The sequence below is a fragment of the Spea bombifrons genome, chromosome 1, assembly GCF_027358695.1.
Source record: "Spea bombifrons isolate aSpeBom1 chromosome 1, aSpeBom1.2.pri, whole genome shotgun sequence".
Lineage (NCBI taxonomy): Eukaryota > Metazoa > Chordata > Amphibia > Anura > Pelobatidae > Spea > Spea bombifrons.
The window spans coordinates 1,640,559-1,654,569 of record NC_071087.1 but is presented as its reverse complement, the minus strand read 5'-3'; the positions used below and the strand labels follow the sequence as shown (position 1 = coordinate 1,654,569).

At 44.1% G+C, this 14,011-nt stretch overlaps 1 protein-coding gene across 1 annotated transcript; it reads left to right on the top strand.

Moving 5' to 3' along the window:
• Window positions 1-4,706, top strand: LOC128467612 (uncharacterized). Its single transcript, XM_053449289.1, has 3 exons — window positions 1-872; window positions 3,230-3,410; window positions 4,472-4,706. The coding sequence occupies exons 1-3, from the start codon at window positions 1-3 to the stop codon at window positions 4,667-4,669; spliced, it is 1,251 nt and encodes a 416-aa protein (XP_053305264.1). The 3' UTR covers window positions 4,670-4,706.
• The last annotated feature ends 9,305 nt before the right edge of the window (window positions 4,707-14,011 follow it).

Sequence of the window (14,011 nt, the reverse complement as noted above, 5' to 3'; positions counted from 1 at the left end):
ATGTTATGTTTTCACTGTATTTCAGAGACTATTTTGTTTACTGTGCATGAAGATGATACAGTCCGAGCTGGGCTGCCACCAAAACATTTCAAGGAAAGCTATGCTGAAAGAGCAGCTGTTTTAGGGAAATTTCAAGGCGTCAGTAAAATTGCTTTCAGTCCTAAAGGGGATCTGTATGCTGTCCGTGGTAATGATCTGTACGTGGGACCTATGCCTTCAGCTGGGCATGAGGACTGGTTCTCTTCTGCCAAAAGAGTGGGTAAAGTTGACTGGAATGATTCTCGGCTTCTCTTCTTCCATCCCAATGGGGAACTCTACGTGGTAACAACTGATGGGATGCTTTACAAAGGCCCAGCTCCAGATAATGAACATGTCTCCTGGTTTTATGGAACAGCCACCAAGATAGGGGATGGAGGGTGGGAAAGTTTTGATATTGTTTTCTTTGACCCAAAAGGCATGATGCATGCGGTGGTCAACGATGGCAAGCTGTTAAAGAGAAGTCCACCAACCTCAGTCTATGACGAATGGCGTGAAACAAGCGCCGTAATTGGTAGTTCAGGGTGGCGTAGATATGCCCATTTTATGGCTTTCACTCCAGATGGAAAAATGTGGTGTGTTGAGACCGATGAGGGGAAGATATACTATGCAGATCCGCCAGTCGAAGGAAGTGGCATATATTCTGGAGTTAATGTAGGAATAGGATATACAGTGTTTCGATTACTTGCTTTCACTTCAGATAAAACAATCCAGAAAATGATAAGCTTCGAATTCCTGCCTGATTTGGGTAAAACCGTTTCACAAAGCCTTGAAATCGTTAAGGATGAAACTTATCGGAACTCAAAGAGCTCAGTTCCATTAAAACACACCTTTACGTAAGTGATTAATACTTTTTTCTTCATTACATTGTTGTACACTGAATGTTTTGAGGGGACTTGTGAGCCAACACAAAGATAATCTTATTGGGGGTCCTGGGATATAAAACCCATAAGCATCATTTATTAAAAAAAAAGTTTCCTTAATTGGGAGACAAATATGTAGGGCTGCAACAACTAATCAATAAAATTGATAATAATCGATAATGAAAATCGTTGCCAACGAATTTCATTATCGATTAGTTGAATCGATTTTTATCGATTATAAAATGAGGGTTTTTTTAGAGCAAACGCTCTGAAAAATACCCCTAATTATATAATCCGTTTGAGTGACTCACAGCGGCAGCTCCTACTTACCAGTCCCTCCCTGTAATCACTGTGACAACTGGCCCCGCCCCTTCCTTCTCCCAGAAGGCCAGAACCACATGGCTGTGACACTCATCTAACTGTAAGTATAAAATTAATATTTGGGCTGCTGAAAGTTAGGGGAGGTAGGGGTTAATTTAGGGGCAGTTATGGTTAATGGGGTTTTTAGGGGCAGCTATGGTTAATGGGGTGTTTAGGGTTAATTTAGGGGCAGTTATGGTTAATAGGGTGTTTAGGGTTAATTTAGGAGCAGCTGTGGTTAATGGGGTGTTTGGGGTTAATTTGAGGCAGTTGTGGTTAATGGTGTGTTTAGGGTTAATTTAGGGCCTGTTGTGGTTGATGGGGTCTTTAGGGTTAATTTAGGGGATGCTGTGGTTGATGGGGTCATTAGGGTTAATTTAGGGGATGCTGTGGTTGATGGGGTCATTAGGGTTAATTTAGGGGATGCTGTGGCTAATGGGGTGTTTAGGGTTAATTTAAGGGTAGTTGTGGTTAATAGGGTGTTTAGGGTTAATTTAATGATGAGGACTGAGGGTTAATTTAATTAATTTAATAAAGTTAACTTAAGGCGCAGTTAGAGGTAAAGGGGGGCAAACTAAGGGGAATCTAAATCCTGGGGGCAGTGAAGATTAACCCAGTACTTATTTATAAAAGTATGGTGTCAGTGTGATGCAAACGGGTCTGTTACTCTATGAGGGGGCTATGAGATATCAGGGGGGTATAAGGCATACCTGGGGATGACGGAGTGACATATCTGGGGGTATAAGGCATATACGGTATATAAGGCATATGTGGAGAGGACAGAGTGGCATATCTGGGGGTAGAGTGGAGTGGCATATCTGGGGAGGGCAGCGTGGCATGTCTGGGAGACAGTGTGGCATGTCTGGGGAGGATGGAGTGGTGTATCAGGCACAGTGGCATATGTGGGAGGCAGCGTGGAGTGGCATATGTGGGAGGCAGCGTGGAGTGGCATATGTGGGAGGCAGCGTGGAGTGGTATATGTGGGAGGCAGCGTGGAGTGGCATATGTGGGAGGCAGCGTGGAGTGGTATATGTGGGAGGCAGCGTGGAGTGGTATATGTGGGAGGCAGCGTGGAGTGGCATATGTGGGAGGCAGCGTGGAGTGGTATATGTGGGAGGCAGCGTGGAGTGGCATATGTGGGAGGCAGCGTGGCATATGTGGGAGGCAATGTGGCATTTTATCAAAGTTTTTTTTATTCTGCTGTTTGTATTTAACATCATTTGTTTATTAAATTATTTTAAATAAATGAAAAATCTACATTGATTTTTTTAATCCGATTAATCGAAAAAATAATCGGCCAACTAATCGATTATGAAAATAATCGTTAGTTGCAGCCCTACAAATATGATATTACCCTAAATGTTATTGTCTTCAACAGATTAGTTATCCAACCATTGTTGAGATTGGTTGTAGGACATATTCCTTGACCATGTAGCTTCAGAGGTCATCTGGTTCGGACGTCTTTGCTGGTCAGTCTCTTGGCTGCAATAGATGGGCATAATAGCCTGGTGTCCACTGTAAATGGTGGACGACAAAGCAGCTGTGAAGAATAGTAGACACTCAGACTGTGGATAACTGAAGGGGACCTTTGGGTAGGCGACAATGCTGGTGCACGCACACTGTTATCTTCATACTACTTACAAACGTGTTCTTTAATATCACTGTGGGTGCCAGATACCTCTTTCTATTGGTTCAAATCCATTTTCATTGAAAGCAGTTTGCTTTAAGTCTTTTTTTAATTGACAAGGTATATTGCATTCATTTCATTTTACAAGGTAAACAGAATGAATCATAGTGATATTTGATGGGGTTCTCATTTTGCAACGGCGGGAACTGTTTTATCCAGAGTTAAGGTTATTATGCACTAGACAATGCACACATTTCGAGTTGAGAGACAGTATATGAGTCGAATGGTTAATACCACACCATTTTTAAATGTTTAACAGTTCTAAATATATTTATTTCTTAAGGTTTCAGAAAACCATGAGGGAGTCAAGTTCATTTTCGCATGACTACGGGCTCACAGTATCAGCTGGTACTGAAATCACATTTAAAGCAGGAATTCCAAAAATTGCTGAAGAAGGAATAAAAATGACTGTCGATGTGAGCACAACCAACACATGGAATTTCACAAAGAGCAATGAAACTGAGGTATGAGGTCATTAAAAATATGCTCATGGCTGTATTTTCCATAAGGCAGACAATGAACTGGCCTAAGGCCTCCAGCATTTTGGGGCTTCTGCTGGAGGTAAAGGTTGAGTAGTTTTATGGCAGCTCTATCCTTGCGTACCCATCAACTATTAATTTTATCATATGATCATCTCTGTTTTTGTTGACTAATTCCCGCCCACAAGAGTTTTTTGGGTGCTGGGGAGTGGAAGCAATAATTAATAATAATAATTATTATTACTATTATTATTATTAAGCGCTTCTTACAATACATATATTCATAGGGTATGACAAGACTAGAACTGACAGACTAAGACAAACCGATACATTAGGTGGGGAGAGCTCGGCTCGCAAGCTTACAATCTTGAGGGACTGGAGTGAGAACAAACATAAAGAAGAGAGAAAGGGTGACAGGTAGTGTGGTGGTTGTATCAGTGGCAGGGAGGTTTTAGCAACTAAGATTGCGCGGCTTCTCTGAAGAAGCTTCTTTTTGAGATTTTTCTGAAGATCATCTATATATCTTCTGATGTTGCCTGAGAAGCTCTATGGGTCTGGTTGAATTGATCCATCTCTGCTAACTTCCACAGGCTTGTCTGAATGCAGCCTTTTGCTGACAGAGGCTCATTATCAGATAGGCACCTGCATCACCAGTAGCAGAGCTGCCATATGCCTTGACTCCCCACCTTTATAATATACTGTATATTAATCCCTTCTTTTATATTATCCTAATAACTCTCAGCTGGTAGCACATTTCTGTAAGAAAGTGGTTAATGAATAAATAGGAACTGTACAAACTACTAATTACATTCAGCGTATAAGTTTTATAAGCAAAACTTGTCAAATGTGGGTGGATTTTTACCAGGGTGATCATCAAGAGGAACTCAAAAGTCAAGTAGGAAGTACTCTCTCATAGAACATAAATGGAACATCATTTGAATGATTCCTTTTCCAGTCCTTTTCTTTTTGAATTGGAAAAATGTGATAAGTGCAGCAAGTTTGGATTTGTACTAATCTCTAATGAGCTTTTTTTTTATCTCCCTCAGGTCACCTTTTCCGCAAGCACCACTGTGGAGGTACCAGGTGGGAAGTCCATCCGTATTATAGCGTCAGTCGTGAAAGCAGAAATGGAAGTACCCTATCGGGCCAAGGTCCGCACTGCATTTGGCTATGAAACAACCATCGAGGGCACGTGGAGAGGAGTCTCACACTTTAATCTGACGGTTGAACAAGAAGACATATGAGACGTCATTTCAGTCATTTAATAATCCAATAGAAAAAAAATGAAAAAAAAGCTAATAGATTTTAAAAAAAATGATTCCCAATGTAGTAAATGTTAGCGACCGGATACGGTCATGAAATCATATCTTAAATCAAATAAATAGCTATATGAAGGCACTGATGGTGTGTTTTTTTAATGATACTGTACAGAGCATTAGAGCATATAGGGTGATTTAACCCTTTTGTTATTAGCGCTAATACATGGACATCATCTTGAGGGTCAATCTATATATAAAAGTGTCTTGTAAAGTCTCTCATAGACCTTCTCTTGGGAGGCACAGCCTGCTCCCTGCTCCTGGCACAACTGGCTTCTACTTGATAGATCTTTTCTTAATGGTGCTCTTCCACCTTGGAGCCCTCATAAATACCCCCTGATTGGTTCTGCATCATGTAGAGGGAAGTTAAAGAAACCGGTCAGCCATTTTGTTTTTCTCCTTAGTGCTCCTGTCACTTAGGAACTCTGTTTAAAAAGTTTATTGAAATAGACAGCCCTGCCATTATTCCAAAGATAGGGTTAATGTTGGGATAAACATCTATGTGAAACAACAGCTTATCGAGTAACTTAGAACCAAAGAGTTTCAGGAGTGCCATAAAATTAAGATTGAAGTGATTTTAATATCGGTGATTTTAGGATTTGATTGATTTAAAAATGAAATGATTTTTATGGAGAAAAAACATTTATTCTGGCCATTAAACAGACTCAAAAACCCACATAACCCTTTTAATAACCAAACACAGCTTTAGTATTACTAACTGGCATGGGCGTAGGAACCCCTAAAAATCTGGGGGGGGGCAGCATTTTCCCCTATCATATCCCCACTTTCTCCCCATCCCTCACACCGCCTCCTGACACTATCTACCCCCTCTCCCCCTTCTTACACTATCCAAGCCCTCTCACACACTATCTACTCTCTCCCTACCCCCTTCTCACACTATCTACCCCCCTTCTCACACTGTCTACCCACTCTCCACCCCCCCTTCTCACTAGCTACCAACTCTCCACCCCCCTTCTCACTAGCTACCCACTCTCCACCCCCCTTCTCACTAGCTACCCACTTGCTACCCCCCCCTTTGTAGTTCACTTACCCTGCAGTCCTGTGGTGGGAGCGCGAGGCCTCTGTCTCGCGGCTTCATTGCTGAGCGCCGGCATATGACGTCATACAGACGCCTCACGCTCCCTCCACTGCAGTCGGGGCAGCAGGGAGCAGAGGAGACAGAAGGACACCGAGCGGTTGCTGAAAATGACCGCTCGGCACCCCTCTCCTCCTGTGGCGTTTCTATTGGGGGGGGTTCCTACGGCCCTGGGGGGGATTTCTTAATTATCGCCCCCCCCCCCGCATGAGTACCTTTGATGAGTCAAAATTTGAAATATTTGGCTGTTGCAGAGGGCAGTTTGTTTGCCAAGGGTGGAGAGCGGTAAAATAATAAGTGTTTGCAGGCAACAGTGAAGCATGGTGGATGTTCCTCGCAAGTTAATGCTGAGAAGTACAGGCAGATACTTATAATCATGCAATAGACATGTGCATTCGGATTCATCCGAATTGCAAATTTATCGAATTTTGGACCAAATCGGCCAACAACGAAGCAAAAAACTTCAAATTTTGGCCCGAAATTTGTGGGCCCACATTCACTCACACTCTTACTCACTCTCCCATTATGTTTCCCTACCGTCTCTGCCAACCACTTCCACATCTGCTGACCACTTCTGCATCTTCTTCCACATCTTGAAGGGTAGGGGAGAGGGCGGCAGTTGTGGTGACATCATCTCCCCAGATTGGAGGATCAGGGAGAAGACGTCACCACCATTGTTACAATTTTGGTGGAAGTTCCCGCCGGGTTATGTTCACGGAGATGCTATCAATGATAGAAGAGAGAAGATAAACGATAGAACATGATGAAGAAGATGCGGAATTGATCGGCAGAAGTGGTTGGCAGAAAAGGTAAGGAAACAGAGAGCGTGAGAGAGTGAACGAGAGTGAGTGAGTGACAGTGTGAGAGTGAGTAAATGCGGGCACCGGACAACAAATTTAGATCCTGAATTAAAAATATCCCCGAATTTTTAGCCTAATCTAATGTGTGGGGAAGGTAATTTGTTGCCTGAAAACGAATTGGCCAAAAATGAGCTGGAAAACACCATCAGTGAGGCGTCCGATTGCCCCCAAATGTATTTTGCAGCATGATAACGACAATTAGATTCGTTTGACGAGATCACCTTGTAGTAAACCCATGCTGTTTCTGATCTTGTCACCCATTTACTAAGTGTTTCTAGTTAGTCCCTGTAATGGGTTCACCAAGAGAGCCATAGTAACTCCCAGACCTTGCCGGGGATATCCTATCCTCCGATGACCTTCCAGGTGACGCCAGAAGCGGCAGCCGTTACAAGAGACTGGGCAGCAGAAAGCCAGCTAAATGCATTTTTGGGTCTACAGGGGACTGAAGGGGTTAATATTGCAACAGAAGGGGTATTTTGGGAGTTTCAGATGAGGACATCTTTCTGACCAAAGGGTGCCGGACATTGCTGGACTCTGAATGTTGCTGAAAAAAGAAACAGATTTTTCAGTAGTCGGAAATGAAAGGAACTCTGATAGGGCAATGCATTTGTGAACAATCTACAAAAAATTCTTTACAATATAGTTTGGCTATAAAACAGCTGCACAAAAGTTTTACAATTACACTTGTGAAATATCTTGGGGCAAGAGCTTTGAAAATACGCTTTTGTTCATTTCAATGCCCTGACTGCTAAAAAAAAAAGGTTTTTGACCAAATACACCAAATTTTGAAAAATTATAACTCTTTTTCATTCTATAAGGACAAGCAAAATAAAATATAATTAATTTTGATATGTACTGGGAAAACAACTGTACATCCATGGACAGAGCAGTTTAACATAGATTACAGGCATGGTGGGCAATCTTTGTAGGGCAGGGATGGGGTACAAGGGTCATAGACATCTGGTGGTCAGAGAATGGGAAACGGAATACAGAGGAATCCAAAAGGTTGTTGTGGGGAGGCACAGTCAAGAAAGTGTCAATTGTGTGAACTCTGATGAAGGGGTTACATAAAGGTCCACGTTATATACGGGTCATGTGACAATTGAAATTACCCATTACGAGGAAGGGAGCATCAGATGAGACAAATAACATGAGTTATATGAGTTGTCAAAAAGGTTTGCAGCAGAAAACATGCATGAATTGAAGTAACTTACAATTCACTAATCCCAACTCCTAGAACACTCAATTAGCCAAGGGTTTCAATGATCACCACCCCCACCCACTCCATGTGTTATGTGGGGTAATAAGAAAAAAACTCCGGGAGATATAAAGCCCACCTATACCACCCTCACTCCCTATCCAATGCTCAGTGTGATAGAGGAAGGGTAAAAACATCAAGATATCCTATGGGAGGCATGAACCCATTACCGTTCTCCCCCACCTGTCTGCCCTGTGCCTGGTGGGATGGAAAAAGTCCCTTTGAAGAGGCACAGACCATCCTGTCCTATGGTATGGAGGGGGTCATGTGTGTTAAATGTCTTTTACCTGACACCAAGCGGCATCATACCTTTGGGTTCTCTTCCTTGCTCCTTTAGGCAGGACAGGAAACGGAAAAAACGGACATTAAGTAAACTCCCCCCATCCCTGCCCCCTTCCTACCGACATAAATCCCACCGGGAACAGAAACTCTCCAGAAGTAACAAGCCAGACACAACAGAGTGCAGAACAAAATTAATTTATTCGGGAACGAATCAAGTGCTGTTGGGGAAAAGAAATGTGCGATAAGAAATGTTTTCTTCCCCCAAGCGGCAGCATATCTTTGGGTAAACATAAATTAAGAAGGGTGGGGAGAGAGCTTAACCACTGCCTGCAGTATCTAGCATCCAGAAACAGCATCCTCAGAGGCCAGGATGTTTAGCCTGTAGAGTTGGAGAAGGTACGTAGAGACGACCAGATGGTGACTCCAAGAGGAGCCAACAGCCCTAGTGGAAACGGGCAGCAGTGGAAAATGGAGGAGAGAGCCCTTTCAAAACATAGGAAAATGTTATAGTCTCTTTAAGCCACAGAGCAAAGCCCTGAATCCTTATGAAAAATGTCTTCTGTAGACAGGAACCACTGGTGATGGAAAAAACAAAAACTTTCCTCCCACCTGCAGCCGACCGTCAGAACTTTATCGGCTGTTTTCCCCTTGAATTTTCCAACATATTGTTGGAGGAAGACTGGGATGAAAGGCATTAAAAATCACGTGATGATTTATCCTCTTGTATCTGTAAGAACAGCTAAAAAGGTAAGAATTCCTAGTCCTCTTAATATCTTGGGGCAACGTTTCTTCAATTAGCTTCTCATTGAAATGATCCAAGTGAGAGCCTTCCTTCAGAGGAATAAAACCAAGGCTGTGTTTGGAGATCGAATACGCTGACCAAGGTAAAACCATTTGGCACGTCTAGCGAGTGCAGATAAACCGATAGATTTTGCAGCTAAGCGAGTAGACTCAAGAGATACATAACAAAGAAAATCGCTGGCTATTTAATAATCTCTAAAAGATAAAACGTAGACACCCCTTGGGTATTTGAAATGCTAGTATTTTAACTCTTTCCATGTCTGGATTTTTGGATTTTTTAGCACTTGCTTAAAATGATTATTATTTTTTTATTATTTTTGGACTTTTATTTTTACATTTTGCTGGACGGTTCCCTTGATAGTGACATCATTACATAATTAATTTTAAATGTTACCACATTTTTCCTTTTTTAGCTATTTTACACAGTTATTGGAAAGCTGGGCTCCACTGATTTACATGGTTGAATGCAGTACCTATATTCAACCTCCAAGTGGAGCCAGAGTTCTCAGGAGTGTCTGGAGAGGTCCCTCTTGGGAACTTGGTGGTGGGCAAACCCTGTGAGTGTAATCTGGGTGCTGGGCAAACCCTGTGAGTGTAATCTGGGTGCTGGGCGAGTCCTGTGAGTGTAATCTGGGTGCTGGGCGAGTACTGTGAGTGTAATCTGGGTGGTGGGCAAACCCTGTGAGCAGTGGCGACTCTAGAAACAATATATAGGGGGGGCACACAAGATACCACAGTCAAACTGGGGGGGCATTAATAATTTCCACCATTAAATCATACCACTGAAAAAACACACACACATATATATATATATATATATATATATTGCCAAAAGTAATGTGCTATGGAATGATACTTTTGTTATTGGACAATACAATACTTGATCATTCAACATGGGAAGCCTGAAGCCACAATTTAGTACGACTGATCCTTGAAATCCTTTAAACAACACAATACCTTAACTTTTGCACTAAATGATTTCAGGGCCTAATATTAGATCCTGCTGCTGATATATATATATTAGCCCCTGCTGCCCAAATATATTACTATTAGCCCCAGTTGCCGATATATATATTAATATATATATATAAATATTAGACCCTGCTGCCGCTATATATATATAAATATATATAAAAAAAATTAGACCCTGCTGCCGATAGCAGGTATAGATCAACACATTAACACACAAACCCAGCTTTGCATGTATAGATCAATTGAAATTCACTTGTGATCTCAGCACTGAAGGTATATATCAAATAAACAGAATCAGACATACAAGTCCTGTATTTGCAGGTGTGACGAACCCTGTCTGATCTTCACTGTTATTATTATTATTATATTTATTTGTACCCGGTTTGAATGTGGATTCAGCCCCAGCCTTCAAAGAGACGATCCTATAATCTGGCTGGGGCTCTTAATCATCCAGCACAGCCCTGTCTGCCCCGCCGGCCCCCGCACTACAGGGGGGATAACACAGGTGGGAGAAACCCATTGTATCCCTTAATCCCCTCACCTGATACATCCCCTGTATACTGATGGGATTTGTGAGGGGATGTGGCTGATGGGATTTGTGAGGGGATGTGGCTGATGGGATTTGTGACGGGATGTGGCTGATAGGATTGGGGGTTGGGTTCGGTGCACAGTGAATGGAGATTGTATATAAGTTCTGTGTGTTTGTAATAAAGGGAGTTCTGTTTTTAACCTCAAAGCATGAAGTCCTGTCTCATGATTGAGGGAAGTGCTGGTCTGTGACTGCTTTCTTCGGACAGCCACAGCGTGTCCGCTTACTGGGAGAGGGAAGGAGCTGACGGGCGGATGTGTCCAGTCTGGGGCACAGGACGATCCGTCACAGCAGGTATACAATAATAATATATGAAACGTAGCATCGCAGGTATAGATCAAATAAATACATGGAAACAGCATTGCAGGTATTAATCAACTGAACAAGACATACAAACCCTGTATTTGCAGGTATACATAAATAATGTATGGAAACATAGCATAGCAGATATGGATCTACAGAAGAACACACAAACCCAGCTTTGCAGGTATAGATCAATTGGAATTCACATAAAAACACGGCATTAATGGTATATTTAAAACCCCCTAAATTACAGGCATAGATCACAGGTTGCACACCCAGATAACACACATACGATTTGCCATCTTTGTCCCATATACACCCTGCCTGTGCCATCTTGGTCCCCAAGGCTCAAACATCCTGCAAGTGCCATCTTTGCCCTTCCACAATTATACATCTATGATACGCACAATCACATTAACGCATGCTCTCCCTCATTCAGACAAATCATCCACATATTAACGCATGCTCTCCCTCATTCAGACAATTCATCCACATATTAACTCATGCTCTCCCTCATTCAGACAATTCATCCACATATTAACGCATGCTCTCCCTCATTCAGACAATTCATCCATTTTAAGAAACTACACCCCTTGGAGCTTCAAATGACGGGCTACATGTATTTCTAGGACAAAAGTTGAGTGCACAGATAATGATGGAATATGTCGCTTTGGCTAGAAAATATGTTTTTTCTAACCATAGCGACATGTTCATTTGTGTCTTGCGCACTCCAGGTTTGTACTAGAAACACATGCAGCCCCTCATTTGATGCGCCAAGGGATGTCTTTTTGCAAATGTGTACTTTTTGTGCCATAATTTAACTTCCTACGTGAGCAGTAATGCCACGTCAAGGCTTCAACCCTAATTACTGACCATTCACACGCCTTTCATATCTCCATTCACTCACAGAAGCATACAGGCATCTAAGCAGCATGCCCCCATACCTCTTTAACTGACAATTGTCAGTTGTTAATAAAGTTGCGCGGTGACGTCATCGCGTCATTGCGCGAGACGTCACCGGCAGATCGGGTGGCCCCGGTGATGCCCTTCGGTTTGAGGGGCAGATCGCCGGGGTAGGTGGTGATGGAGGTCCACAGACCTCCATCAAGGTAAGGTAGTGCTAGTGACGGCATGGTGCCGTCGTTAGCACCTGACTGGGACTGCTAGCGGCGGCACCATGCCGTCGTTAGCAGTCAAGGGGTTACAAATTCGGCGGGGGGGCAACAGGGGGGCAAGGAATAACCTAGGGGGGGCAATTGCCCCCCCTTGCCCCCCTGTAGCGACGCCACTGCCTGTGAGTGTTATCTGGGTGGTGGGCAAACCCTGTGAGTGTAATCTGGGTGCTGGGCGAGTCCAGTGGGTGTCATCTGGGTGCCGGGCGAGTCCTGTGAGTGTAATCTGGGTGCTGGGCGAGTCCAGTGGGTGTCATCTGGGTGCCGGGCGAGTCCTGTGAGTGTAATCTGGGTGCCGGGCGAGTCCTGTGAGTGTAATCTGGGTGCCGGGCGAGTCCTGTGAGTGTAATCTGGGTGCTGGGCGAGTCCAGTGGGTGTCATCTAGTATGACCACATTTTATTTCTGCCATTCAGGGACAAAGTATGATTTGGGAAGTTATTCTGCAGCCCACCATCTGGCATATTTAACAGATCCCCTCTTGTGTATAAACAGCACTGACGTCACCTATAATTTCAAATGGAATTGTTATTTTCTTTATATATTAATTCTACCTTTTAGATGCACTTCTTTTTTATGATATACCCTCAGTTCTATAATGTATGACCATACAGAATAATAAATGTACCTGTATAATGCCCAACGCCTATCCCCATCCCCATAAAACACAAGCTCTAATCTATGAGAAAGAAAACAAAAGCTGGATACAGGAATCAAGCAGTGATTATGCAAGTAAAGATCACGCCGTCTGCACCTGATGCAGAGTAAAGAGGCGCAGGGAACGCAGTAATGAAGTTTACTGAATAGCTGATGTGGTTTGGGGCATGTTTAATTTTTATGGGAAAGATTCAGAATAAATAAATAACAAATAAATCATAAGACAGGGCTTTGAACACACAGAAAAATGGCGGAATCTGACCGATCTTTTGCTCAGCTATGGAGCAGTAATATTACCGTATTGGCTCGGATATAGGCCGCCCCCGTATATAGGTCGCACCCTAAAAGTTTGGTGCTTTTTTAAAGAAAACGTTTTTTTCTTTAAAAAAGCACCAAAAAAAAAAAAAAATGCTGCCACTCTGTCTCCCCCCCGAGGTATGCTGCCACTGTCCTCTCCCCCCGAGGTATGTTCCCACTGTCCTCCCCCCCCCGAGGTATGCTGCCACTGTCCTCTCCCCCCGAGATACGCTCCCACTGTCCCCCCCCCCGAGATATGCTGCCACTGTCCTCTCCCCCCGAGATACGCTCCCACTGTCCTCCCCCCCCGAGATATGCTGCCACTGTCCTCTCCCCCCGAGATATGCTGCCACTGTCCTCCTCCTCCCCCCCCGAGATATGCTGCCACTCTGCCCACCCCGACTTACCGGAGCAGACTCCCGGGTGTCTTGCGGGGCCGGCAGGGGGCATCTACGCAATACGCGTATACAACCGGAAGTTGTATACGCGTATTGCGTAGATGTCCCCTGTCGGCTCCGCAAGACACCCGGGAGTCTGCTCCGGTAAGTCTTGGGGGCAGAGGTAAAACGCATCGCCCGGACGGTCACCGGCTGCGGCGATGCGGGTAAGCAACCCGGAGGCTGTTTACCCGCATCGCCGCAGCAGGTGACCGTCCGGACGATGCGCTTAGACAACCTCCCGTAACGGCACCCCCCCCCGTGGGAAGTGCTGGCAGGGGAGGCTGTCTGAGCGTATCAGACAGTAGGATGCAGGTCCCCTGCACCGCTGCGGGGGATCTGTATCCTAACCCCGCTGCCTGCCCAGCGCCCGGGACTGCATGTCCCGGGCGTCGGGCGCTAGACCCCGAATATAGGCCGCATCCCCACTTTAAAGACTTAGAGTGGGGGAAAAAAGTGCGGCCTATATTCGAGCCAATACGGTATTTTTATATAAATGCCCCCCCCACACACACACACACAGGCAGACTTATGTAGGGTTTGACAAA

Coding starts and splice junctions, on each gene's coding strand:
- LOC128467612 (XM_053449289.1), top strand. CDS start 1: ATGTTATGTTTTCACTGTATTTCAGAGACTATTTTGTTTACTGTGCAT. Junction 873..3,229: donor CCATTAAAACACACCTTTAC/GTAAGTGATTAA, acceptor TTATTTCTTAAG/GTTTCAGAAAACCATGAGGG. Junction 3,411..4,471: donor CAAAGAGCAATGAAACTGAG/GTATGAGGTCAT, acceptor TATCTCCCTCAG/GTCACCTTTTCCGCAAGCAC.